At 54.7% G+C, this 27,280-nt stretch overlaps 6 protein-coding genes across 6 annotated transcripts; 4 read left to right on the top strand and 2 right to left on the bottom strand.

Annotated features, from left to right (window-relative positions):
- Positions 1 to 1,257: 1,257 nt before the first annotated feature.
- On the top strand, positions 1,258 to 1,756 carry NCLIV_014880 (hypothetical protein; the record flags this gene model as incomplete). Its single annotated transcript, XM_003881677.1, is given in 2 exon segments — positions 1,258 to 1,434; positions 1,454 to 1,756. Coding segments are annotated over 2 exon segments (480 nt in total), but the record flags the coding sequence as incomplete, so codon positions are not given.
- A 1,738-nt stretch (positions 1,757 to 3,494) lies between these two features.
- Positions 3,495 to 4,448, top strand: NCLIV_014890 (conserved hypothetical protein; the record flags this gene model as incomplete). Its single annotated transcript, XM_003881678.1, has 2 exons — positions 3,495 to 3,777; positions 3,832 to 4,448. 2 exons carry the CDS (start codon positions 3,495 to 3,497, stop codon positions 4,446 to 4,448), a joined length of 900 nt encoding a protein of 299 aa, XP_003881727.1.
- Positions 4,449 to 5,007: 559 nt separating this feature from the next.
- NCLIV_014900 (conserved hypothetical protein) lies at positions 5,008 to 5,946 on the bottom strand (the record flags this gene model as incomplete). The annotated part of the gene is made up of 1 exon (XM_003881679.1): positions 5,008 to 5,946. The coding sequence occupies one exon, from the start codon at positions 5,944 to 5,946 to the stop codon at positions 5,008 to 5,010; it is 939 nt and encodes a 312-aa protein (XP_003881728.1).
- A 2,492-nt stretch (positions 5,947 to 8,438) lies between these two features.
- On the bottom strand, positions 8,439 to 9,847 carry NCLIV_014910 (conserved hypothetical protein; the record flags this gene model as incomplete). Its single annotated transcript, XM_003881680.1, has 3 exons — positions 8,439 to 8,987; positions 9,279 to 9,583; positions 9,823 to 9,847. The coding sequence occupies 3 exons, from the start codon at positions 9,845 to 9,847 to the stop codon at positions 8,439 to 8,441; spliced, it is 879 nt and encodes a 292-aa protein (XP_003881729.1).
- Positions 9,848 to 13,537: 3,690 nt separating this feature from the next.
- NCLIV_014920 (hypothetical protein) lies at positions 13,538 to 17,814 on the top strand (the record flags this gene model as incomplete). Its single annotated transcript, XM_003881681.1, has 7 exons — positions 13,538 to 14,078; positions 14,623 to 14,780; positions 15,111 to 15,171; positions 15,578 to 15,703; positions 16,116 to 16,264; positions 16,695 to 16,796; positions 17,671 to 17,814. The coding sequence occupies 7 exons, from the start codon at positions 13,538 to 13,540 to the stop codon at positions 17,812 to 17,814; spliced, it is 1,281 nt and encodes a 426-aa protein (XP_003881730.1).
- A 2,676-nt stretch (positions 17,815 to 20,490) lies between these two features.
- Positions 20,491 to 23,045, top strand: NCLIV_014930 (conserved hypothetical protein; the record flags this gene model as incomplete). The annotated part of the gene is made up of 4 exons (XM_003881682.1): positions 20,491 to 20,936; positions 21,380 to 21,609; positions 22,303 to 22,384; positions 23,009 to 23,045. The coding sequence occupies 4 exons, from the start codon at positions 20,491 to 20,493 to the stop codon at positions 23,043 to 23,045; spliced, it is 795 nt and encodes a 264-aa protein (XP_003881731.1).
- Between the last annotated feature and the right edge of the window lie 4,235 nt (positions 23,046 to 27,280).

A 27,280-nucleotide genomic window follows, 5' to 3' on the forward strand; every position in this document is an offset into this window, starting at 1 on the left:
CGAATTGGATACGGGTTGACAGACACTGAAGAATCGCGATTTGTACTGCCCTTCGACTGAGCATTCTCTATTGGAAGTCATGCTTGGACCCCCCGGAAGCTTAACCAGCATGCAAGAACGGCTTAGTATGCAGCTTCCTTCATATTCTGTTTTTCAGGGAGCCCTCTCGAAAAAAACTCTGGCGGGTGAAATCACGGACCTGCGTCTAGGCATGATTCTCAACGAACCCAAATGCCCGGACATCACAACTTTCAGTTAATTAACGACGTCAGCTGGCTGCGAACAGCTGTAGCGACCTACCTACCGAAAATGCCTACGTGAGTTGCCTCCTTTTCGAACACAGTGCTCTGCATGCAGAACACAGTCAAAAACCCTTGTGAGTGCCGCCGTCGAACAGGGGTTGGGCACAACAAGAGTTATTTCTCAGCGATCATCGCCGCTTCCGTACTCTGCAGTTGCGATGATGGTCACCAAATTACCTTTTGCCTCACTCCTGCTCAAGCCCAAGGCACGTGGTGCCAGCATCCGAACCACGTACTGCCCAGATTGCGCGACAACGTCGTGTCAGCAAACTCATCATTAAACCAGCCATAGTCCGGCGCCAATAGAACCGCCGCCAAACTCCGTTTCTTCTGATTTTAGCTCCGGCCTAGGGCACCGCGAGTCCTCGCAGGGATATTCCGTAGGGGTGGGCACCGTGGGCGCAAAAAAAACTGCACACCTATCTGCCCAATGCACTCAACGGAAGAGGGGAGCTGGATACACGCACGCAGTCGGTTATTGTGCCACTAAATAAAAACAACAAGGCTCTGCTGTTTTTCGCTTGACTGGATACGTGACAGCGCTTGCTCCCATAGAGGCCGCCGAGCGCTGCCTCCGGGCGGAATAGCGTATTCTGTCTAAATCTGGGGTTGAGCTGTTCGGATTCGTGGCAGCATGAAGTCGTCTGGAGGGACTACGTGCGCGAAGGCGATACAGCTCTTCGAAGAAAAAACCGGTTAGTGCTCATACAAGGTCGATCTGTCGCATTTTTCTCTCCCATCTTGCACGGTTCTCTTGAAGTGAACGCCAGATTGTCCAGACTTGGGGTGCCTGGTGAAGCAGCATAAAACACGCACTACTTCGCCCAGCTATCCTTCCGGCCGTTACCGTTTTGCGTTTGGGCGACTATCATCCCCGTACCCTTGTTATGCTCTGTATGTCGACACCACTTCAGGCGCGACGGCTGCCGAAGCAGAAGAAGTTAAACTGATCTGCATGTTACCACCGATCGAAAAAATGGATAATTCTCTGAACACCTTGACAGCATGTCGACATCTCTCCCTTTCAACAAATTGCATCGAGAAGATGATAAACCTGCCAAATCTAAGTAGGATCTTTGCATCTACGCCTCTCTTCTATAGTTGGCAGTGGGGGACGAACATCGCGAGTCGGGTAACCAGCTGCTAGACAGAACTATTTTTTGCCTACACTTTACACGCTGTCTTTTCAGAAGAACCTGAGATGGTCCTTAAAGACAAGCGTTACGCTCAGTACGCTATGGATGGTGTGTACAGAGAACCTGCAGATTCTTTCCCTTGCTCGAAACCAAATTAAGCGTATTAGCGGGCTGGAGGAAATTGGCCAGACTTTACGAGAGCTCTGGTTGTCCTACAATCAGATAGAAAGACTCGATGGCCTGCAACCGTGTGTGAAACTCGAGGTCCTGTACATGTCTAATAACAGAGTGAAAGGATGGGAAGAGGTAGAAAAGCTAGTAAGTTGGCTAGCTCTGCGTTTTATTGGAAAGAGGGTTGCAACGGTAACAGTCATTCAGTGTCAGAAAAAAACGTATCGACACACATTCGTGGCGTTCTTGGCGCGAGGTCGCACAGGAGGTCACACTCAGGCAACTAGCGATCGCCTGTCTCTAGGAGAGCATTCCCAGAATCAAGAGATCCACCTGCCGTGACTGAGGATTTTCTGTTTCGTACCTGTTTGCTGATGTGCACATCAGGCCGCTCTCCCTACCATTGTAAATGTGCTCTTCAAGGGGAATCCTTTTTATGAAACAGTTGTAAGGAAAGCTGTTGGGTAGAAACATGCTCGATCTCATAGTCCGGCGTAGGGTTAGTGGCAAAGCGTTCGCTCTTACGCTCCTGATCGGTAGGGTCAGTGCCACAACGTTGGGTCAGGCCATTGCTTCTCAGGATGATGTACGCTCGCAAATGCTCCGGCGGTTACCGAAACTAGCAACACTGGACGGAGAGACGGTAAGAAGACTTTCTGCTAGCGCATGCATGCTCTGACGTCAAGGTCAGCCGAATACGAGTTTTCTAGTTTGCCCCTTGTTCATACGCTGTGAGCAGGTAACTGAAGACATGAGAGAAAAAGCAATGGGAATGCCATAGAATTTTCTCCAGAAGCCAATCTTGAGCGAAGAGGTGCCTGTGCAGTCTCTGCTGCCTTATCTACTGTCAACCTGTACCGCGTTTCGAGTGCATAAATGAGAATCGAAATCGAAACCTTCGTTACTCCGTTTTGTGGCATTCGCGTTGTCACTGGATGGAAACATTTGATACTGCGTCTCCTGCTTTTCCATGTCCGCTGAGTCTCGAGTTTCTGACGTTTTCTTCTCCCTCTTTCCAGCAAATCGTATTGTACCGGATTCTGAACATTTCTAGTCTTACCAATGGCTGCTGAACCTCTCACTTCTTTAAACTCTCTGTTTAGTTGAGTGGCTAACTCGATGGTGTGACTGGCCGGTAGGCGGATGGAGGCAACAGGTCCTGCAGTGATACTTCATCGGTGCTCCGAGTCGAGCTGCATCGACTGTCTAGAGTGGAACACGCCAGAAGACAGGTGCCTTTGGCTGCTCGAAATTACAGGTTTATTGGGCAAGTGATTCTTGTTGACGTTGCCTTTTCCACTCTCGCGGTATGTACCAGCTGTAATTAGTGGCGGAAAACCAGAGATCCGTCGTTTTTTAAGGACCAGCACGACCAGCGGCCTCACTGAGGAGCACTGCACTGCATCTTTGAGAAGAGTTTTTTATTTTACAGTTCCTCTACCGTGCGGTGGTCAACTGACAACATATTGCCTGACTGCGATGCTCAGACACACCGTCACGAAAATCATGTGGGAGACAGGATAAATCACGCGCTTGGTAGATCAAGAAAAAGCAGAGTAGCGGATGAAACCAGTTTTGCCATCTTCCCTGACACCGGATGACACACTATGACCGAAATCCTACGCATGTTTAACTTCCATTCACCGTAGTGTATATACACCATAATTTCAGACCAGGGGAGCTGCTTCGTTGCTTTTGGCAAGTCAGCCATATGAATCAAAATCTATCTACACTAACATCAAGTATACATCTAACAACTGTTTTCTGCCTTGCGCTCTTAATACCTCCAAAGGTTCAAGACACAGCATCAGAAAGTCCATTCGACAAGGCCTGGCAGTCTAGCTCCATTCAACCTTGCGTTAACGCTATTTTTGCTCGTGACACAATGACGAGGAACATTTACTCGAATGAGGAGAGGCTGCAAATCCTGAGGGATACAGATCATCTCAGCGTCAAAGATGCCGCTAGGATGGCAGGTGTCACTACATTCACGATAAGGCACTGGAGGCGGAACAGGGCAAAGTTTCTGTCCGGGCCACCAGATGAACGTCGACGCGTTGAAGTAGTGCCGTTATCTCAGTTCGAGACAGCACTCATTCAAGCGCTCGAAGGACGTGCAGGGAGACGAGGGAAATACTCACGGCAAGAGCTGAACCGGTATGAGTCGGGCTCTGTTACTACACGGGAGCACGGAAGCGAAAATGTGTTACTGTTCAGGGAAGTGCGATCTCTCTCAAAACGGTTCAAGCTTCGTAAAGGTGTAATTTCTCGGTCTTGGATCGATCGATTCATCAAGCGTCGACGACTGACACTGAGGGAGAAGTTACTCCGAAGTAGAGGTGCCGCTCGTATCCCGAAGGAAGCACAATCGACGAAACGCCACGTGGCCAGGTCATCCGCAAAAAAGTCTGCGCGCAGGAACCATCTACCGCCAACCAGCACCATGGCAAGGATGGCTTCGAGGAAAAGGATGCCACTTGACAGAAAAGAGCTGGGTCGGGGGCCAAGTGAACCAGAGCCAACAGCAGACGCGCCTCGCTCACAAAGCCTCTCAGATATTCTGCTGGGTATCGCTGACGCTGCGTACCTGCTGTCAAGCCCGCTGCCTACTCATGAGGAACTGTTCAACCTGCAGCGGGAGTTTATTCGGGAACAACGAAACAAAACTCTCGATGAGCACCTGTTGTCGCCGAACGACATTGTGCGGGATTCTGACTGCAGCGATACATCGACATCCTACGCTCCCCGTCCATGGCCGTTCATTTCGCTTGTCCCGGATACCTGGACTCAGTCTTCGTCCACCTCTTTTTGCCCGTGGCGTTTCCAAACCCACGAATGAAAGAATCGCTTACACAACAGTGCGGCGGTGCATGTGTCTATGTGTTAGAACCACAGTCAGCTGACCGATACATATAACTTGCTTTAAAACATAACCTCGCGTGCACTACGAACATTCTGCGTAGGCAACTGCCCCTTGTGTGTGTTTGGGAATGACCTCGTCCCGCTAGTGACTGCAGCCACATGAAAATTCACAGTTTAGCTCTCTCTGATATGCCTTTCCTGCGGCAGTGATGCCACTGCCATGTTTTATGTTTTCTAAAACTATCAAGTGTCCTTGATCGTCCGGATGACAAAAGCGAAGCAGTAGCGCTGTTTTCTTAAAGAGAGCATGCAGTGGTTTAGTCTTCGTGCGTCAAAGTCTATGAAAAAAGAAATCGCGGACTGACATTCGCCTAAATGTGGCGGCGATCTGATACTCAATTCTGAAAAGACGGAGAAAAAGGAAACGGCCGTCTGCAGCATTACAAGGCGAACATGAATCTCCCCTACAAGGAGACTGTAAAACCTCTTCTCCCGTCCCAGCTGTATTAATCTTATTTTTCTCCTATCACCAGAACTCAGACGCGACCTTCCTCTTCACCTATGGTCTCGATCTGATGGGCATCTTCGTGCAACTCAGATGCGGTCGAAGGGTCGCCTCCATTCTCGCCTGTGCAGTGCTTACTTGGGACCGCTGCCACATTCCGACGGCTTGTCCGTCGCTGTTGGTGCGGCAGTGACTTGGCATCCTGTATCAGCCTGTGGGTAACGCTTCCCTCTTCATCAGACACTCGTCTAGGACTGCCTTCCCGTGAGACGCTGTCTCTTCGCCACCGCGAGGTCTCGCTGCCAGGAAAGAGGAAGGCCCCGTGCTCTGGCCTGTAGCCCTTTGATGCCTGCAGCAGCAACATGCGTTCGGTGTCTCTTAGGTGCCGTGCATCTTCGACGAAGGCTTCAGCGTCGAGCTCTGCTTGAAACTCCGCCACCGCGCGGAGACAGAGAGAAGTAATGGTACTGCAGACAACGAGCGCCACGCTCGCGATCGTGGCAATCCACCACCTTGCCTCGACGGACAGCTTAAGGAGAGACTCTCCCGTGAGTTTCGCAGCTGGATGAAGCATATCCTCACCATCGAATGCGTCCTCCCGCTGTACCCCTGTGCCCGCAGGTCCTGTGTCCGCAGGAAAGAGGGCGGACGGACGAATTGAGAATAGGTGCACGAGTAGAAAAACTCCAATAAAGAAAACCATGAGATTTTCCATTACCAAGAGCACCAGTGTGCCGCGAAGCGCGGCATCCATACGCTTAAAAACGCCAATCTGGCCGACTACGGAAGTGAGCAGGTTGAGGAGGGCGAAGGCTAAGCAGCAGCTGGAGAAAAGAGGACGATTGACAAAGGGCGATGGTAACAAAGCGAGAGAGCCAACAAGAAAACAGCAATAAAATAGAGGGAAGAGGTAGAGAGTCGACGCCCTGCATGTTAGTGGAACACGGTTGAATGGAGCACAGAGGCACATTGTACACACGCGAGATACGATGCATCAGAGTACCCGGAGTGAATTGAGAGGCTCTCCCTGTTACACCACACTCTGTCTCAGTAGCAATATTTTGGCAACTGAGCATTTGAACGCCGCCGGAAACGTTCATGACGACAATGTCCTTCTGGAACGGTTCCTTCTCAGGCCGTGGACAAGTCAAGCTTGACTCCAGCCTATTTCTGCTACAGAGATTGGGTTGAAGCAACTGCATGATGAGCGAAGTAGCGCTCAAGGGATCCAGGCATCTTTTCCACCTAAACGACTCGTGAGGCTTTCGAACCCGAACGCAAGGTTGTCACACGCTCCAGACTTGTCAGCAGAGAAATTGTACGCCTGGGTTGAATCGGTGGCTCTACAGGCGATTGGTGCCGCATGTGAAAAACCCCGATCGCCTGAGCACCCCGTCAAATAGCTTCCCTCGTCAATTCCGGCCTCCTCTGAACCCCTGCAGAGTTCCGTTTCTGGTGACGCTGCAGCTCTCCACCCTTTGTTCGTGCGAAGCAGGGCAGCTGAGTCGAGAGCGGCGTAACCGGAACGGCGTTAAGCAGAGCCTTTTGTCTCGCGCGCTAGAGGTGGTTACGAACCTCCTGCAAGAAGAGGTTTTCCTGACTCAAAGGGTTGCTGGTCGTAATACAGTCGGTGTCGAAAAACCCCGTCTGCATGCGCGTAACGGTCAACCAATAGACGCAAAACGGATTCACCACCGGAGTACCAGAATCGCCAGTCAGCTACCCGGCTCTCCCGAATTGTTGGAGAAAACGAAGCCGCTTCGGTGTTGACACGGCTCGTGACAAAAGTTTCCTTATTTTTTCTCCTGACTCTTGTTAGAAATGCCTGTCGATACTTCCGCTGGTTGCGTGTCTTGACCCGGAGCCTGACGCAGCAAGAAGACAAACGCGTCGAGCGGCTAGATAATTCCCGAGGCCGCGGAAGGGGAAGGGGGGCAAAATCACCCGGGAGCCTGGCCAGGAACTGCACAGTTCTCCTGGGAATAATTTGAAACATCAAGCTTCCAAAGTCGGCTGTAATCGGGTATTTTCTAGCTCAAAAGTTCCGTGAGGCAGGCATCTGCCGATCACCCGGGATTCGTCACCGGACGCTTTGCCAGCCGGGGCCGTGAGCCCAGAAACTCTACTGCCGAGCAACACCGTGGACACAAATTGCAGCGCATAGCGTCATGTTATTTTCCTCTTCAACTGAAACAGTCCGAGAATCCTGTTGCCTTCCACCTGGTGTGCTCCGTGACCAAGGTGACAAAAAGTTCAGGGCACCCTAGTGCGGCAGGCGACTTGCCGCCAGCCGGGCGTAGCAGGCTAGGGGAGTCGCAACTCACTACCCCCCCCCCCCCCCCGTTCGCGGAGAAAACTCGAAAAAATGTGAAGGGCAGAAGGCAGGAAGGTGAAAACTGCGAAGAGACGTGCTGAACATAAAACACGGTTTTCCTGGAAACACCAGCGTGAAGTTGAGTCCGTTCTCCGGTATGTCTTCAGGAGCAGTAAATGCGGAGCGGGATGTCTCTCCCGGGTCTGATTGCAACTAGATACGGTAACGTTCGCTTCGAGTCGAGCGTGTACCTTTTGAACCTTGAATTGGGCAGTTCGTCTTCAGCTGAAACGGGAGTCTTTCAACCAAAGTAGAAATAGGCTGAGAGGGCATGCCATCCTCACTTTATTCCCTTGTCTCATTGTGGGAGTGCGGCAACGCGGGGGTATGTGGAGGCTCAACTAGGCCGATGAGCACACGGCGGTTGCCGCTACGAAAGAGCGTCCTAAGTTGCACGTTCTTTCGCTACTTTAGCAAGCGAGCCACCTCCTCGCAGCTATGACTTCTTAACGCTGCAAAGTTCAAACTGAAGGGTCTGACGACGTTCCTTCCTGTTCTGCCGATATCGACGCTTCTCGGTACTGACGGACTGCTCATGCGCGTCGGTGTGACGACAGTGTTTCTTAACGGATCTCTTCCACCTGACGGAAAGCGCCAGTCACGAACAGATGTCCGTTTCCTCGTTTTTGTGTTCGGCGAACCGCTCTCTCACAGCATGAACGGTTTTTGCCGAAGGGCGCCGCTCTCGTCACGAGCGCACGGCAGACTACCATGGACTGCTGGTGGACAACCGAATCAGACCACGTGACTTCCGTGTCGTGTCCTGTCTACTGTTGCTCAGTCTAAGAAATTCCGCAGCTGCGGCCTTAAGCTGCTAATGCACCATTACAGGACATGCATCAAAAACACGGGTCAGCTTGGGGGGCGAGCAAGGCAGGCAGCAACGCGGGCTCAACTGAAAATGTACACAACTTTATCGGAAGGGCTAAAAGCAAAAACAGTTCCTACACACCTGTCTGCATTGAGAAAAAACAGACGCGCTTACACAGAGAAACCGAACACTCGCGATTCCGATGGGCCGTGCAAATGCACCACCCTCACGTTTCTCCCGTGCCGGCTGTCTGGTGAACCCCGGCTCTTCTCCCCTCCTACTTTGGTGACGCTAAGAGCTGCGCGGGAACGAGCGGCCTGTCGATCATATGAACAACTCCATTGTGAGCTCTGAGGTCTGCCTTTATGACCAGAGCCCCTCCTACCCACAGATGGACGGCACCGCCAACCGATGAAGAGCTTTTCTGGCGGTACGCTACACTGTCCTCGCTCGCTGTTTCCTCGCTCGACGGGCTTTCTGTGCTAGCTTTCGGCCTTAACGCGCTAGGGAAGTTTGTGCTCGTCGTGATAGGAAGGAACGCTGCATAGCGTGACGTCTGTATCCAAACCGGAAGGGGATCTTCTGTGGAAAGAGGCGGAGGGAGCGAGAAGACCGAGCAACGCTCTTCGTCGTTGTCCTGTGCTCTCTCGGACTCGCCTGCTTCGCCATTCACGCTGTCCTTGCCTCCTTGGCCTCTGCCCACTTTTTTCCCCTCTCCAGAACCAGAGGAATTGAGGCGGGACGCATACATGACGGGAGCAAACAGCTGACGCTCGGTGTCCTGGTATCGCAGGTTGCCGTTCGTCCGTGGATCGCCAGCTCCGCACTGGAAATTCGACAGCATACAGACAGCAGCTGGCGAGAAAAACAGGATGAGACACGGCAGACAGTTTATCTACAGTACCTGTTTTTTTTGGATCACACGGCGGAGTATCCGTGAAAAACGGCCTCTCCGTAGGTCCCATCTCCATTGTTCCTGCGCCGATAGCCATCCCCCGCGCGAAGTGTGCTCGAGGCGAAACCGCTTGCCTAGCTGGCTTTTCTGGCAGAAAACAAAAAACCATCGCTGAAGATCACTTCGTCTTCCGTGTCACGCCTGCTCCGTGTTCCCTCTTACCGCCAGCAAGAGAGTCTTCATTCTCCACTCCCCCGGCACAACGTGGCCGAGGACAAAGGTGCGAAGCTGTTCTGTGGTCTTGGCGACTCGGGCAGCAATCGCGGCTGCACTGCCTCCTCGCAGCGACGCGACACCGGCCGCTTCAATCTGGGCGCGCGTGCCTTCTACGCGCTGGTGTTGCTGTTCTTCCAAGAACGCGATTCTCTCGCGCAGCGCCTGCAGAGTTTCCGGGCTCAGGTGGGCAGTGCACGCCTTGTCCGTGGGCAGAAAGAAGGTGTGAGGGCCTGGGAGGGAGAGCGCATGCGCTGAAGACGAGGACGCACAGACAGAACCGACGGCTGCGAGGAACACGGAGGAACGACGCGTGCCCCCGTGGCAACACAGCGGAGTACAGACACCCAAATTCGGAACCCAGATCCTTCAATCGGGTTTGCTTCCTATTCAAGCGTTAAACTCGGGTCTCGTGAATACAACGTGGCTGGATTTCTCTCATACACCCCGCTGAAAACACACTCAGGACTCTGAGAGGGGCTGCCGAGCTTACCGACTCCAGGGACAACGTCGATCATTTTGTGGAAAAGTGACGCCGTCTTGCGGTGCGCACTCACGGCGTCCAGCATCGACCGCCGGACCTCTCGTTCGTCGAAAGCAAAGTAGACCTTGCGGTTCAAAACCTCCCAGTCTCGAGTCCACTTCCTGCACGATGCGAGAGAGAAGACACGTCGGCACCGCTGTCGACGTCGCCACAACGTTCCAACTCTGGCGCCACACAACGACTGAAAGTGTAAAGCGTTCCCCGTCTGTCAGTTCCATTCTTCTAGACGACAGTGGACGGCAGGAACGTCTGGTAACCCGTTTCGGCTTCGATGCATGCGAGAGAAGACTCCTACTCGGATGCTAGTACGATCAGTACCATCGTAGTGGGAAATATATTTTCTCTGAGACAGGATTGTTTATAAGCTTTTTCCGGGGAGTAGATACTACGAGTTGGACTACGGGTTTAGATCTTGACTGTCAGCCAGAAACCACCGCGCAGATGAGCGAGCCAAATGTCCGAATCCGCGCACAAATATGAGAGCCCCGTACACACAACACCCTCGCAGAGAGGATCAAATCTTTGTGGCCAAAGTGTGCATTTCGAATGCACGGGGTCGGCACAATGCTTCTCTCCACGCGCGACTCGTCTCCTGGCGGAGGACACCCTCTTAGCACACGCGGGATGGAGAGTCTCAAGGCACAGGAAGAGCGCGCGGAGTGCACAGCGTTCAGAGCGGCGCTCCCGAGAGGTATGCCTGTGGAAACGTTTTGCATGCAGCTGCGGCAGAAAGTCACTTTCGGGTGTGTTGGAACGCCGGACCCCCCGGGCACTCGCAGTGCTTCGCGCAGGCGACACCAGGAGATGGGCGGAGACGCGGGCGGCGCGTTCCCTCTGCCTCCGTTCATCCTCCAGAATCCCCCCGAGTTTGTCTTACACAGGGTTCCGCATTCCGCTGGCGCGGGTCCACCATCGTTTCTGCTGGGAAAGCGGTCCAGCAAAGAGCCGACATTCCTCTCCCGAGAAAGTTCTTCGCCCGCCTTCAAGACCTTCGAGACGCGACGTCCCGGGAATTCGCAAGGGAACTCCCGCGGCGCCTGCTCGATTGCCAGGCCAGGACGCCGCAGCCGTTTCCGCCACTGCTCTCCCGGAACCGGAACCCGCGGGAGCGGCACGGGGAAGCGGCGGGGCGCAGAGGGGAGCAGCGGGCAGAGAAGGGAGCGAAGACGGCCAGGGCGAAGAAGCCGAGAAGGAGAGAGGGAGGATGCTGTCGGCGCGCGGGTGCGGCAGTCGTGTCTCCTGCTTGCCAGGGGAAGAGTGGCGAAGGCAGAAGAGGGGCGTTCTCAGCGGAGGCGACAGGCTGGACCGGCGCGGCGTGGCAGGCGTTGAAGAACACTGCGCAGAAAGCGTGCACAAGAAGGCAGAACACGAGAGGGAGTTTGGAGACGGAGAGGCGTGGAGAGACGCAGCGAGAGACAGCAGCCGCACAGAAGCTGGCGGGGAACACGTCGTCCAGCAGCGCCGCGATTGAAAGCGAGGTGTTTGGACATCCCGACGAAACAGTGGAGACGCAAGCGCAGAGGAAGGCGCCGGAACGGAAGGAGACGACCTAGACGGTTCTCGCCAGTGGGGACCCAGCAAGGGCCTTGATGCCTGTGCGGTCGGCGAGACTCGCCACCGCGCGCTCGAACTTTGATCCTGCCCGCGACCAAGCAGCCTTTGAGAAGTTGAAATACGGCCTCGATGGCCAACAGGGAGAGAAGACAAAGAGGAGAAAGAGCCAGACTGACGACGGTGGGAACCGGAAAGGGGAGGCGCGTTTCCCCTCTGACTCTGCAAACGCGGCGCGTGGGCATGTTGGGGAAATTCGCCGGCGTAAGCGGGGCGGAGACCACCCCCTTTGATTCTGTGCAAACCGCAACAGGAAAGAAAGACGTTTCCCGCGGCCGCTCCGCGAGACAGAGGAAGCGTGGGGCGGCTCGGAAGACGAGGGGAAAAGGCGAGCAGAGACGGCACAGGCTGTGGCATGCCCGGACGGGAGGGCGGCCTGGCGGAGAGCGGGCGTTCAGTCGTAAGCGAAACGGGGGTCATGGTGGCTCAAGGAAAAGTTTGGAAAGAAGGGAAAAGGAAAAGAGGGAAACACCCAGTTCACTACGAGACGGTGGTTTCCCCGCAAACGTTCTTTGCCGTTTGGCGGTGCACGTCCAAGAACGGCCAGACGAATCTACAGACCGCTCCCCCCAAAGGCGTGTGCCCGCACCTTCCACGGGAAGCCCGTCTGCGATTTCGTTTTGGAGCGACTCAGCAGTGCAGAAATGTGCTTGCTTGAAAAGTGAGAATCGTCCTGTGCAAACCACCAGGTGTAGGTACACCGGATCAATCGCTTAGACGGCTGAGGAAGTCTCACAGTCGGTGGTACGGAGCTTTTCGTTCGGCGCAGCGTAACAACCGAGGCAGGTGAAGAGATCGACTAACGGGAGTGAAGGAGAAAGCAAGAGAAGAAGGAAGAAAAGGGCGAAAGGCATATGGTTGCCTCGGTTGTTGGCCGGAAGAGGACAGCTGTGCGTGTGTGTTGCGCTGCAGAGCCGGTGTACAAGGCATCTGCTGAAGGACGACCTACACCATGTACTGCCGTCAAGCAAAAGGGGACAAAACGGTTCGCCTCTCTGTGGTCTGTTGTCTGAGAAACGAGCGGACACGGTGACAGAAAGTTCTGCTTTGTCACGTCGGTTTTTCGCGGCCTCCCGGACTGCTCGGGCGTGCATGCATGCACCTGTTTACACAGTTTCGATGCTTGCTGCAGAACCATATTGCGGACGGTCTTTCCGCCAATCCTCTCTTCTGTCGTTCTGTCTTCTCGTTCCCTCTAGACGAAAGGAGGCGCCTCAACCCTCGACGCTGTCTAATCCCGAGTGTGGTGGGGTCTGACTACTCCGCGGACTTGCCCAACGCGACATCGTCCTCGAGAATTCGCTTGCGGCTTTCGGATCGCCTTTTGTCTTTCTTTTCTGCAGCGTCGGCCTTCTCGAGCTTGTCTCATCTGGCCAGCGTCCTCGGTCTTGTTCCCTCCAGAAGTTCCGCCACTGCATTTTTCCCAGTCACCTGCAGTTACCGTCCTGGTCACAAGTTCTGGTGCACGCCGCACGCTGCTGAAAATCCCTGTTTCCGTCTTACCAAGTCACACGGTCTCGCCTTCATCACGCACCTCGGAACCCTCCACTGGGTCCGCCCGTTTGCTTTGTGCTTTCCTTCTTCTTGGCTTTCGGCCTTTTCGAATCGTCCGCTGTCCGTCCTTGCCGCGCGTTCATTCTCCGTTTCCCGGGCGTCTGAGTCGCGCTTGGCGCTTCCGCGGGCGACACAGCTGACGTATCGGAGGAAAAAGCAATCTACCTGCGGCGCGTCTACTCTGGAAACCCGTCGAAGTCCGTCTGTTTCTGTCGTTTTCCTTGATCTTGAAAATAGCTGTGTTCCTCTGCTTCCCACGTGTCTCCCTGCACTCGCCCCCTTACTCGTCCTCTCACGTTTTCCCTTCTCCCTGCGTTCGGGTAAATCCCCGGCCTCCGTACTCTTTCCACACTCGCCCTCTGTTCTCCGCCGTCTCCCTTCTCTCCTTTCCTTTCTCCTACGTCTCCTTTTGCCCCTCCCCATTCTCCGCCTCTGCAAGCACTTTGCTTCACCGCAGCGGCCGCTAGATCTGTTTTCTTGGAAAGGAGGAGAGGACGAGATGGGCGAGCCCTTGGAGGGGAGTGGCGGCACAGCCGCCGGGGCCCTCCCGGTGCGACCCGCCGCGGATGCGCTCTCGCATGCGCAGGCCGGGGAGTCTCAGGCAGCTCTGCGCGATCCTCAGTTGAAGCAAGAGCGTGAAGATGGGGACGCCCACGCCGGGACCGAGGGAAGACGCTCAGGAACTGAAGCGATACCGAAGACGGATCAGGAAGCAAGACAAGAGCCGGCTCCTACCTCTGCGCTGGAGAGACAGACAGACGTGAAGGCGGAGACGGAGAGCGCCGCTGGCCCAGACGCCGAGAATTGCCTAGATGGCGCGGACGTGGGAACCAGGGAGATTCTGGAGGAAGAAGAGCAAGGCCCTTCGCGACTCAAGTTCCCGTCCTACGACGACTTCTTGAAGGAGGAGGAGGAAGACAGAAAGGCCGAGGAAGCAGAAGCCGCGGAAGACAGTGGAAAGGACGCGAATCTCGACGCCGCTTTCGAGTTGTTCATGAGTGAAGTCAAGGACATGCCCGCTGTCACGGGCAATCCGAACGGTGAGAAACCCCCTCTATGAGCACAGATCCGCGCTCTCAAGAGAGCTGCCTCCACGCGCGGCGCGTCTTCTCAACGGTGTTTTTCTGGCAAAAAAATCGGGACGACGCGGCTCCAAGCGCCCAAAGTCCGACAACACTCTGCATCTTTCAGATAATTGCATATATATATATATATATATATACGTTTGCATATACGTATGTATATTCATATGTATATATATATTCGTATGTGAATGTCAAGATGTCCATTTGGGCACATGCGGTTGTGATAAGCCGGGTTTTCGCCCCGCGTTTGCTTCCTCCGGTGTTATTGTTTCTCGTCTCCCTTTTCGTTCTCTCGCCTCCTTTGTTTCTCCGCTGTCAGATATGTAGTTGCATGCAGCGATGGATAAGACGACTGTGCATCGCTGCGCTCACCTGCGCGTAGGCGTGTGTACGTTTGCACGCGTGCAGTCCTTGCTGCTCTGTGTCCCTTCTTCCTTTCTCTCCGCTTCGGTTTTCCATTCTCTGCCTCCTCTCGCGGCGTCTTCTCCGTTATGCGTAGGTCGTGGGCGCAAGGAAGCGCGTACCGTGATCAAGAAGTTCAAGTCTTCTGACGAGGAATGCATCCGCCTGACTTGTCAGACTTTCCCCTCGCCTTTCCAAGTTCTTTTGCTCGGGCCGGAAGCGTCTGAGGATGACATTCGCAAGCAGTACCGGAAGGTAAGGCGTCTCTTGTCCCGACTCATTCCCTGTGCTTCCCTGTGCGTTGTGTGTGTGGAGATTCTTCGATCGTCATCGAGTTTACTTGTTGTCTCTCGCGCATCGGACTGTCGCGTTTCTTCGCTGTGGCGTGGTCTTTTTTTTCCCTCGCCCTCCTCTCAGCTGCTGGAGTGACGCCTTGCACGTGCCGCATCCGAGCATAGATGGAGTTTTTTGAACGGCCCCCCGTGGCCCGCAAGAGACCGCCACGGAAGCGACGGGCGGCAGCGTTTGGTTTTTTGCAGCAGCGCTTGCGCATGCACCGTGCTACTCTCTCTTCCTTCCCTGTAGCTCTCTCTTCTCATCCACCCAGACAAGTGTAAACACCCCAATGCCCAGGAGGCTTTCCAAGGTGAGCAAGATCGCACCCGGCGGTGCGCGGGGCTGTCGAGGAGGGGGACCGGGCGATATCGGCGGAGACAGAGACGAGGAGAAAGAGGCACGAAGAAGGGAGAACAAGAACGGCCCTGGCAGGACAGACGGAAGAAGACGGCAGGCAATGCGAGAGGGAGACAGAGGAAGGACGAAAGAGAGAGAGGCGCATGAGAAGGGCCCACCGAGATGAATGCAGTGGGGAAGAGAAATAAGGCACCACGCGCCGGAAACGAAGCGACAAAAGAGGAGCGTTTTTTCTCACGTGGGTGAAAATGCATGCCGGATACGCAAAAGGGCGACTGCTCGAGTGTCGCAGAACGCAAAAAGGTCGAACGCGGGCTCTCCTCGTCTTGTCTTTTGTGCCTTCCTTTTCTGTTCACCAGTCGTCAACAAGGCGTACGAGCAGCTCCAGAGACCAGAAATGCGCGAGAAATACCGAGACGTCATTGAGGAGGCGAAGCGCCGCGTCCTCAAGGAAAACGCCAAGGAGAACAAGAAGCGCAGGACGCGTGAGTCGGGGAGGGGGAGAAGAGAAAACACGAGTCACGAACGAAAAAGAAACACTTTTGCCCGTTTCAGAGAGGGTGAAACGGGGACCCGGGACACGGCGCTCACCCGCGTAACGCTCTTTTGGATCTGGGTTATTTATATATATAGGTATATTTGTAGGTGTGTAGCTGTATATATGTAAATACGTGTATATTCATATGTCGATAGACAAATAGATCTGGAGACGGGGGCATGCGTAGCCACGGCGACAAATCTTTCCCTGGAGAGTCTTGTCTTTCTCGAGCGCCTTCTCTGTTCCGTTTCTATTTCTTGCGCGTTCTCGTGCTAGCCTGCGTCCGTTGCCTGAGGGGATCGCGAGGGCTTCCTTCGTCTCGACGCTGGTCTCGGTTTGGTTTTTCGCTTTTTCCGCAGAGAGCATCGACGTCCCGCTGTTGTCGGAAGACCCCGCCGAACTGCAGGCGGAAATCATGGAGATGTGCGAAAAGCTGTTGGAGGAGACCCGAGAGCGGCGCGAATACGCCGAGCGCACGAGACAGGCAAACGAGCGCTACGAGCGAGAGGTAACCGGGTTTTGACCCAAGAGGAGATGCCTGTCCACTCTGACGGCGTGTGGATTTCGCCTCGCCGGGGGGGGGGGGGGGGGGGGGGGAGTGACTCTGTGTCGGTCTGTCGATCTCGGCCATGTCTGTCTCTCGTCAGCGTGGAAGCTTCTGGCCTGTCTCTGTCTTCTCGCGAGATCTGATCCGAATGTGGAACTGTGTCGACATGTCGAGACGCAGGCTGCTCTTTCCAGAAGTCCGCGAGTCAGGGAAACGCATGCCTCTGGGGGGATTTTCGTAGGTTACACGGACAGCCGCCGAGTGCGCTGGGGAGGACGTCTTTTGAAAAGACGAGACCGAGGATACCCGTGGTGCTCCCTATCCTTCCTACCTCGCCTTTCTGCCTATCGCTCCGCTCTCTCTTCCGTTCTGTATTCTCATACGCGCTCAGCAACTGGAGAAGCAAGCGAACGAAGAACTTGAAAAGTGCAAAGAGAGGAAAGAGTGGCTAGACCGGCGCGACGAGCGCGTGGGCGCTTGGAGAGAGTACCAGGTGAGGAGGTGACGCAGAGAGAGAGGTGAACAGCAGAGAAACGCAGAGCCCGTCCTGCGTGGGGAGGCGAAAAAACGCCTCCTCGCAATCGCGCCGTCTCATTCCTGTTTTGCGCGCGACCGACCTATCGACGCCCACCGCCGCGATGCTTGTACACGCACGTACCCGTCAGGAGATGTGTTGACCACAGACAAGTGTGTTTCTGCACTTTGTCGAAGCAGTGTGGACGGTGCGCCACGTCCCTTTCCCTGTGTCGGTCCTAAGGAACGCACCGGGGATAATACGTCAGACAATGTTGGGAGTCCTCGGTCGAAAAGTTCGTTTCGCACACGAACGTACTGACATGAATCAATAGGTGCACATATCCCTATAGTTATCTACGCACAGAGGTTCATGAATATAGGTCATGTGCACTGCATATATCCGTATTGACCTGCAAGGATACGACACCACAAACTGTTCTGGTAAACGCAGGCGTCGGGACTTATGCAACTGTAGATCTGTTGCACGTAAACAGGTTTTCTGTGAAAGGCGTGCATGCTTTATTTTCGCGTGCGGCGTCGCAGGCCTCCAGGGACTGTACCGCTCTTTTGTGTCTCTCCTGTTAGTCTGAGCGATTCAGTTCTGAGCCGGCTACAGGATTCAGTGTTCAGGACTCCATGGCGCGGGTGTGCTAGGCGTGCTTCAAAAAAGTTTTGTGTTTTCCCTGTCCAAGTTCTCGTGCGTTTTTGCTCGAGTTCGAGTGCCCTTCGGCGGCGAGTTTGACTTCTGGGTCTCCATTTCCCTGCCGACCGACACTCGGCTTAGAGGGGAGACGAAGCCTGCTTTCTCAGCTCTCCCGCGCGTGCGTTTGCCTTTGCTTTCTGTTGCGAAGAGCGCCATTCAAAGCAAGGATGTGAAGCTCCAGGCGTTCACGGGTATCCGTCACCAGCGAGAGGAGCGCAAGGAAGACGACATTGTCCGGAAGAAGAAGAAAATGCAGGGAATCGATACCTCGTACAAAGACAGCTGGCGATGAAGGGCCAGGGAAACACCAGACGACTTGTCCATGTCTGGGCAGCGAAGGAACGAGACAACGACTCTGCTCGAGACGCACAAAGAGAAGGGGGAAAGACGCAAAGAGACAGGCTCTCGCGTCCCAAAGTTTTCCCCTTTGGAGCGCATCTTTTCGGCCATACGTCTCGGGGCAGGGGCCAAGTAGGAGCAGCTGTGCGGGTGCGCCGTCGCAGAGGGCTTTTTTTCCCCACCATATGAACGAAAAGTCTTCCTCTCCAAGTTGGAGAGCGTCAAAGACACATATATTTGTACATCGCTATTTCTGCACGAAGGCCAGTGCGCGCACCGACCACCGTACATTTGTCCACGTATGCCTAAATATATATCTATATAGATATACAGATACATATATGTAAATATATGTATGGAAAACGGAATGTATGGCGTTTGGAATAGGCACTTGGCCTTGCGTACTACGATGGGCCTGGCTGTTTGGCAGGAAAGCACGCGAATCGAGGTTTGTTGCTTTTACGGAGAGGATAGCGGAGCCTTTCCGGTCCTTGCTCGTTGTTCCCCGCTCTTGTCTCTCTTGATCTAGCAGGCGTTTCGCGTGTCTTTCTGGTCGGCTGAGGCAAACAGGTGTTTTCTCTTTCGCGTTTTTTCACGTGCATCTCGCGTCGAGGAGCCGGATCTCCTTCCGCCGCGTTCCTGCTGCGCTTCTACGGGGGCGTGCGGCGCACGCGACAACGAACCTAGATCCCGCCGGGCTGTTCCGTTTGCTTTTTTCAAGGAGCGAGGAATCGCGAGTTTTTCTTGCTGGACCAACGTGCTTTCCAGGGGTTGCCGACAGCAGCTAAGAGGCACCTGAAAAGATAGAGATGCCCCACGCTTAGTTGTTTTCCCTCGCGGATCATGCGATTGGTAACTGGGATGCACTGAGCCGCGCTCTTCAGCGACCGAAGGCGGTCCCGGTTTAGTGGCGATTTAACAACCGCCTGGAAACGCGTTTGCAAACTCGTAGCTGGAGCAAAAACACAGGCATCTCTGACGGTGTGCTGGCGCCTGAAGCCGCTGTCCCGTCGTTCCCCGTGGAGCTGTGTCGGGGTTCTCTATGCTCGACACAGAGAGTCGCTCGGCTCCCGCTGTTTCCGCTGCGGCGAACAGCGTCGAGCCGAAGTCGCCGCAAATGCGTAGGTGGACGCGAGAGACAGGGGCTGTTTTTTGAGGCTCTTCTGTGTGCAAGAAAGCGCTCTGCGCTGGCTTATCGCGTTGAAGAGGATCAACAGGCGATTTTGAAAGTGGGCGGGCCTGCAGTTGGTGAGCAGGCACTGCGTTGTGCAGGACGCGCGTGTGTGCCGTCTCCTCCAAAGATGGAGGCATGAACAGATTTATATCAGTTCACTGCGAAGACCCTGTATACCCAGAAAAAGAAACGCCGACTCTCTCAGCAGCTGTACCTTGGTGCCGTACAGGTGTCTGTAACGTCTGGGGAGTTTCCGCCACTGCGAAGTGTACGGACACCCTCGGGCCATTCCATCCCTTCAGAGCAAACGGTCACGTGCATACGAAAATCTACAAATAGATGTTCATGCGTTGGGCAGTCATGTGCATGCAGATCCACAGAGGTGGCCCGCGAAAGAAGGCCTGCCGTTGCTGCGCGTTGACCCCGCTACGATGAGGAGAAATAGAGAGTCAAGAGTTCCGCCTCGGTTAACGAGCCCAATTCCCTACTGAATTCTGCGCCGACAACTAGCCGTTGATCTTTTTTGTCTCTTTTGTCTTGCTTGTTTCCCCTTCCTTGCTGTTCTTTTTTACACACCTCTTCTGTAGCAAACCGGTGTGCAGCGCCGGGTGCTCGGACCGTAGAGAAATGCGGCCGCCGAATGACGCTTCCCCTCTAAGCCGCGACAAGTTCCTTTTATCCTGTTGTAGTCTCTCTGTCCTGAGTTTTCCAAACATGTACGAACCCTCTTACCCGTGTGACGTGCTCGAGGCGCAACTGCGCATGCATGCAGAATGTACGGCTGAGAGTCAAGACACCGAGGCTGGTGTGCATGCAGCCGCTCAGTGCGTGTTTTGTCGCTTACCGTCTTTCGAGGAATTTTCCTTCCTTGCACGACCTTCCCTTCCATTTCCACTTGATCTGCAAACGCCTTTTCCTCCGGCCTCCTTAGTTGGCTGCCATTCTATCTATCCCCCTGCTCGCTTGTCGTTTCCTCTTTCCCGTGCTCGACGCGTGTCCCTGTTCGATCTTACTCATGGCTGCAGCTATATTCTAATATCCAACTATCCATATATATACATATATATGTGTGTCAGCTTGCAATTGTGTGTAATAGCGCGAGAAGCAGATGTGGATGCATGGGGTTTGGCGAACGCAGCCTTTCCGACTTTGAGGAACGGAAGCCGAGCTGAGAAAGTAGACCCGGAGGAGACCAAACAGCGTGAGCCTCCCTTTTCTCAGTAGGCGCGGATGGCCATCTCATCGAGCAGAAATGAACTAGCAAACCGATGAAGCCGTATGCTTGTGACCTCTTGTTTTCTTGAGTCGCTAGCACGAGACGCGCCGGGGAACATCCGGAGGAGTTTCCATCGCTGTGCACAAGGGAATCAACTGAGGAACGGAACGAGGAAATGACGAAGAAGAGGAGAACAGAAGTAGAGAACGGGAGAGTGTGAAAAAAGGGAGGGCGCGAAAATGGAGGGCCCCAAGGAGACAGCGGTTGGCGAGGAGAGGAGGCGAAAGGCTAGCGAAAGCAAGGAACGGAAGATCCGAGGCGCGTACCCCTCAATGGCCTCTCTGTTTCAACGCATGCGCGAGGCCCTACACCTTCCGAAATACCAAGAAGTGCTTGCAGCGATTCAGGCGGATCTCCACAAGGCCGAGACGAACGGGAGTGGAGCCTGTGGAGACTCGAAAGAGGAACAAGATGGATGCGGCAATGACGGCGAAGAACGCGAACGGCCATGTGAAGAAGAGAGACAAGATGAACAGGGAAGAGACAGCGACGCCGAGCAAAGGAGTCACATTCAGGAAACAGAGGAGACTCTGGAAGACGCCAAAGGGACAGCGGTCACTCCGGACGACGCCTGGTGGTGGTTCTGCGCGAATCCACCTTCCTTCCCGTTCTACGAGGTGTACACGTACGTGTGTCTATTCCGTTTCGGAGATTCCATCTTTTCAGCAGCACACCACTGCTGTAGCCCAACCGTTTTTCTCTGTGGCCGTGTGCGACATTTCTGCGTTGTCCGTTGACCCTCTTTCACCCCTATCTTTCGTTCTCTACTGCATTCGCCAGGAGCACGGGGAGGGCTCTCCGTTGGGACGTCGTGGTGGCGAGAGACGGCTGGTTAGCATATCCATGCGCAAGTCGGATGGCGGGAATAAGGGGGCGCCTTGTAGAAAGGCGGACATTTGCACAGACCGGGAGCGATAGTCGGCAGTGGCTGTTCCGGTCCTTCGGTCGACAGACAGGGTTTTCGTAGGTTTGAGAGGAAAACAAGTGGAATGCACAATTCACATACCCGTGGAATTTCGTCGTCTTTTCCCGGCTTGCTTCTACTCGTTTTTATGTGTGTGTGTGCAGGGAGGAGCTTGTTAATCTTCTCGCTACCTATCTGCATCGGCGGATTTGCCAGAGAATCGGCGCTGTGGAAGTCGTCGAAAACGGCCACGAAAGCGCAGGCGGTCCTTCCGCGCATAACGGAAGCGAGGAACAGGAAAAGACACTCCAGGCAAGGTCTGGAACGGCAGAGGCGCCTGGGCGACAGCGCCGGCGTGCGCCGTCTCCTCTTCGAATTCTTGAAGTGGGGGCTGGTACGGGGCTTCTGGCCCGCCACATCACTACGGCGCTAGACGTGCTACTCGATCGACACCCGCCTCAAACCGTGGCCACCTCTTCCTGTTGTCTTCCTTCCTGTTCATCTTCGCCTTCTTCTTTTTCGTTTCCGCCTTCTCCCGGTTCGTCGGGTGAGGCGCGCGTGTCCGCGAAAGGGAAGAGGACCGGCGAGATGTGTCGCTCCGATGGTAGACGTTTCGCGTCGCAAGGTGAACCAGGCGGTCCAGAGACTCTACAGGAGAAAGAGAGGAGCTGTCCTGGGAAGGGAATGTGGTACTCGTACGTGGCGAGTGAGGCTCGACAAGATCTCACATGTGTCTACAGTCGAGTCGTGTTTGGAGATTTCCGGGACATCCTCGCCACCTATTTGCCGCACATCTGCATTTGCTCCTGGATGCCGTTCAACATCGACTGGACAAGCACATTTAGAAACTTTTCTCGGGTTGAGGGGGTGCCGTGGAGGGGGGAGAAGCAGAGTGTTCTTCCCCGTTCACAGGCCGAGGGAGACGAGGGAAGAACGGAGCGAGAGGACGCTGGAAGAAGTCCAGGGAGCAGCGGCTGTGCACGACTCCAAGACCGCACTGAACGCCCAGCTGCCGTTCACCCCCCCCGCGACCTGCCGTCTTGCTTGAGTTCACGAAAGAGATGCGAGAAAGATGAAGGGTTTACAGATGAGTGGAAAGAGATGAAACAGACCGGAGTCGAGGATTACCTTCTGATTGGCCACGCCGAGTTCGGCCTCGTCGGCAAACCGTAAGTCCCCAGGAAACGTTGGCGCTTCGGCCGGTTTGAGCCCCGCAGCTGGGCCCTGTTGCTTTCAGCATGCACTGCCGACTTTTCTTTTTCCTGGTTCTTTCTTCTCTGCTGCGTCCCACCTGCGCCGCGGGTAACCATCTCCTGCGATCGACTGTTTTCTGGAGCGCCGACGTCGTTGGGAGAGTCTGTGAATTTACCGGGGGGTGGGTTGCCAGCAGCTTACGGTTTGGTTTGCGACTCGGTAGTGATTTCGTGATTTAGTCGTCCTGTCTGAGAGAACAGATCCTTCTGGGGCTGCAACTTGAAAGTTCCTGGTGGGTGGTCCCACGACTCACGCTTTTCCGTAGATGTGTTCCGCTCCGAATTCATAGCCGTGATTCACGTGTTCCTACTGCTAATGTGTTACGCAACAGCCCACCCCATTTCTCTCCATCGCAACCCCACGTGGGTTAGGTGAAAAGGTCATGCAGGTCAGAGAGCAATGGTGGTGTCGGGAATGCAGTGACGCGAGTAGTTGCGGAGCACCTGTGTTTCTATGTACCCATGTGTCCCTTGCAGGTAAGCGTGATCTAGCGTGAAAGCCATCATACACGTTTTTTGCGTATGCTCACATCCATGCAGTTCTGCCATCATGCTCCATAATACAGAGGCCGTGTAGGGTGTTTTCCGTACTGTAGTCGTGCTTGCTGTCGTTCTGTATTTCCTGCGCAGGGCGGAGACCTGGGGCATGCGCTTGCCTGCCAGTGTGCACCTGCCAGAGGGCGTAGAGTTCTGCGGGAAGGCAACGTGTTTACGTGACTCAGACGCTGTTGACGGGAAGTCGGCGCCAGCCCCCGCGGGACACAAGCGGCAACGACGAGCCGAAACAGAGGCAGGGTGCGACCAAGAACTTGCTGTAGTCAGTAGTCATAGCTTAGACAGGGATGCTGAGCTTTCCAGATGCAACCTCCGTAGCAGTGCTCCAGGCGCGGCGAGTTTTTTTGAAAAGAGTGCGGTACAAAAGGGGGCACCGAGAACAGCCTCGAGCGAGAGGCGCAGTGAGATCCGGCAGGAGCAGGAAGACGAAACAGAGCGGCGATGTCCATCCGCGATATGGGCAACACAGATCGAGGGAGAAGAGGATGGGCGAGGTGTACAGCCAACTAGCGCAGACGTGCCTGGTGTGCCCAGCGCGACGTATCGAGCGAACGAACCCCCAGTCGAAGTCCCGGCAGACTGTGAGGGAGAAGAGGACGACGCTGCTACGCTGTTACCTCTCCAGAAACGGCCGTATTGGCGCGAGGGATACACGCGTGTGTGGCTGGACGGTTCAGACGGGCTTTTCCAATGCAGCAGGTTTGACGCTGTAGAGAGTATCGCAAATGGTGGTACGAGTAGCTCCAGAGTGTCAATTTTTAGGAAACGGACGACTTGATCTGTTCACTGCCATCAGTTCTCCGGTGAACATGTGCCACACGTGGGTGTTGCATGTGGCCGTAAATTCACGCGATGCACGATAAGGTAGTCAGTCACCAAAGTGATGGCGATGCGAGCCATGTACGGAGCCCCAACGACGTACTAACCAAACAGTGGAATTGGTAGGCCGGCGCGGATGCTGACCCACATAAACAACGGTAGTTACCCTTCAGCAGAGGTTGCAAGAAGGTAATAGCGGCTGCTCGTCAACCTGGTGGACTCGTCGCTTAGACGAGTAGCGGGCTGGGGTGGGGTAGTTGTGCCGTGGCGAACTGGCTTATTTGGGTGAGAAACAAGACGCGGATGTTAGTGAAGAATCCACTAAAGCATTCAGCCCGAATATGCTTTTCGGTGGGCCAGTATAGAAACCGCCAACTCACAGATATACCAAAGCTGTTATTTCTCGGTTCCCAGGTACGTGCCTGCTCAACAGGGTGTGGGCGCCTGTCGCAATAGGCGTGGTATGACCACTCCTCAAAACTGAGCGAATCCAACAGAGGTCGATACTGAGGCAACGTACAAGTCTGTCCTCTTCACGATAGTGCAGTTTACGCGCCATGACGAATACACCGCTGTTCGACAGAGCAGAACAGTTTTTCCCATCAGCAGCTTGCGACCTCAAACGCCGGAAACGCGTTTGCGCGCGCCCCGCGAGAAAGCGGGCGCATACAGTGTGCCTAAGAGATTGGATAGAAACGCCAGCTCCCAAGAACGATTGCCACGGGCAGCAGCGTGGCTCTCCTTTCAGCTGGCGGCCGTTGCATTCTCATCTTCCCCTTCACCGCCGGCTGTCTCTACTGCCCAATGCAAGATCGTCTGTTTGAGGCTATCTCACGCTATCCACTTTTTTGCACTCGAGCACATCGCTCGGGGTCCGCTCTATATGGCCCTCACGAGACTTCACCGAACTCCACTGGCTCAATAGCAGAATTAATTGCAACGACTGCGTGAGAAGGACGCCTTGCGACAAGTGTGCTCCGTGGGGGTAGCGCTATTCCCCGCAGCGGCCACTGAGGGAGAGCAACGGGGGCGGAGGGCAGACTGCCTGGGTGCGACGCTGTCCATTGGTCGACCGGCCTCTATTTTTGAGCTTCGGCTAGCCACTGCATGCTCGGAGAAGTTGGCAGGGGTGGACCCGGTTTCCTGTGGCGGCCGCGCCACCACGGGAACAGGTCACCGAAGTGGTACGGTCTGCGCAGGTGGAAGAAGCGCCACACTGGCAACCACTGGAACCGGCCTATGGTGCGCTCCGGCCGCATGCGGCAGATTCTCGTAGGATGGCCAGGTTTTGCTTCCACGGGGGTGTCGCGACGCGCAGTGGAAGGTGGACGTGGTGCTGCCATCGGTATTTATGCGAGTCCGGTCACTTGGTCGCCCGCAGCGCAGTCTGCCCGTTCTCGCACGCACTAGCGAACCAGCTGTGTCGATGATAGAAACGCTCTTGTGGGTGCACTTGCTACGACACAGCAGGTCGCGCGAATGAGCACCTTGAAATCGGACTGCCTGTGATCATGCAGCTGGAAACGCGACCTATACTTGGGCCAGCGCTTGAACATTATTCGATGGAGGGGTGGCGGGTTTGTCGGGGTGACTACACTCAACTCTAATGGACCACGGCAGAGGACCGTTAGCGGGGTTGGCCATACCGAAAAGGTTTGGCGAACGTTCTTGGGTGTTTTTCGGGGAGACTTGTTTTTTTGCGTTCGGGCTAAGCTGTGTCTGTTCTACTCTACAAATCTGGTGAAATTCTTCTCTGCTGTCGTAATCATTTTATGGTGAGAAACGGTGGGGAGTGAAGCTGGAAATCCCTTGGGAAACTGCGGGCAGCAGGAAACCGTTTTAGGATGGCCGGCTGCATGAGGGAAGGTAAGCCAAGCCGTGCCCGCTGCGCCAGAGCCAGTCAGGTTCCTGAATCGAAAAACTCAATCTGTTTTTTCGTTTCTTTGTGCCGTGTCTTCGTGGCGTACGACTGCCACGATTGAATGCTATCGCACGCTTTGGGCAAACATAAAAGTAAACGTAGCCTGCCTGCCGGACAGTCCGTTCGCGGACCAGTGGACAGTCGTTCTGATCGGCACGTCCCGGCAACAGAACTCGGCCTTTTCACTTGTTTTTCTTCTTTGGTTTTTATTTGCTTCATCGTTTTGCACGGTTTAGGAGTCGGATCTCGCTGTCGGGGGGGCGTTGCAGCGTAAATGAGTCCCTCCTTCAGGCTGGTTTGTGGATCTGGTGCGGTTCTCCTCTACAGGGCCCCGGTCTTCATCGTTGTTTAGATGTTTGCGGGTGATCTTTTTGACTGTTCTTTGAAGTGCTTTGAGTACCGACAACGTTTTTTTGGAGAACAAAGGGGGTGTGGTGTTGCTGGCAGGTTGCGCCTTGTTTTTTGTCCGTAGGGGGAAACCAGTATCGGTTTCGAGTTGTAACTCAATCCGGCTGGCGAGAGGTTTTTCTAATTTCTGGTAGGCGTCAGCCAGGCTCACTTGCGTGAGATTCGGTCCTTCCCACCGTTTTTACCTGCAAAAACGTTGCATGAAGCGGACAGGGAGCTATCCACACTCGCACGGCGGAGTTTTCAGGGGGTGAAGACCCGAATGCCGTCTGCTAGAATCGGTTTATGCAGGTACCGCGAAACCTGCTAGCTGCTGTTTGTAAGGGACTTTGTAAGCAGATGTTCCGTCCGTGGTCGATTGTCTCTCAGAGCATTTTGCATCTGCGCATTTGGCGTCTGTGTGTTCAAAGCAGCATCGAACAGTAATAGGTGTTCATTTCGAACACTGACTACTGTGGGAGGGATCAGCATCTCTAACGCTCGGAGCGACGCTGTCGCTAGTGGCTTTTCCCTGCCAGGGAACCCACCCTGTGGGAGCTTCCTCAGATGCCGATCCACACGTTACGGTTTCTCAACGATCGAGCTTCTTGGATCCGCTTGTGGTGTCGGCTGCCAGGTGTCCTGACTTCTCTGTGCACCGGCTGCTGTGGAGACAGCGACAGGTCGAGACAGGCGTAGGGACTGTTTCTTCCCGAACACCTCGCCGGTGACATGAATCTTGGCAGTTGTATTGCAGTTTCTTCAACTAACAGTTCCACTGGGGTGCTGGTTGGGGGGAGTTTGTCTCCAGCTTGATTCTGTGTAGGTACTTTCGTGCCTCGTCCTGTCTCCGAAGGCCTCTTGTGGAGGGGGAGCTGACAAATCCGCGTCTTCAGTAATTCGGTGTGCGTAGCACCAGCTTTATCTGCAAGATGTTGGGGCGCCGCTGCTCGTACGACAGTTTTCTTCCGCCTCATCATGGCCAAAATGGTAATGGGTTCGGGTCTTTGTCTTTCGATCCCACGATGGCGAACTTGATCGCTCGAGCGAACTCGCACGGCCAAGCGGACCAGCTTCCGTCTAGGTTTCCTTCACTGTCGTCGAAAGGCTCTGGCGACTACAACGGAACG

This window comes from Neospora caninum, chromosome V (assembly GCF_000208865.1).
Source record: "Neospora caninum Liverpool complete genome, chromosome V".
Lineage (NCBI taxonomy): Eukaryota > Apicomplexa > Conoidasida > Eucoccidiorida > Sarcocystidae > Neospora > Neospora caninum.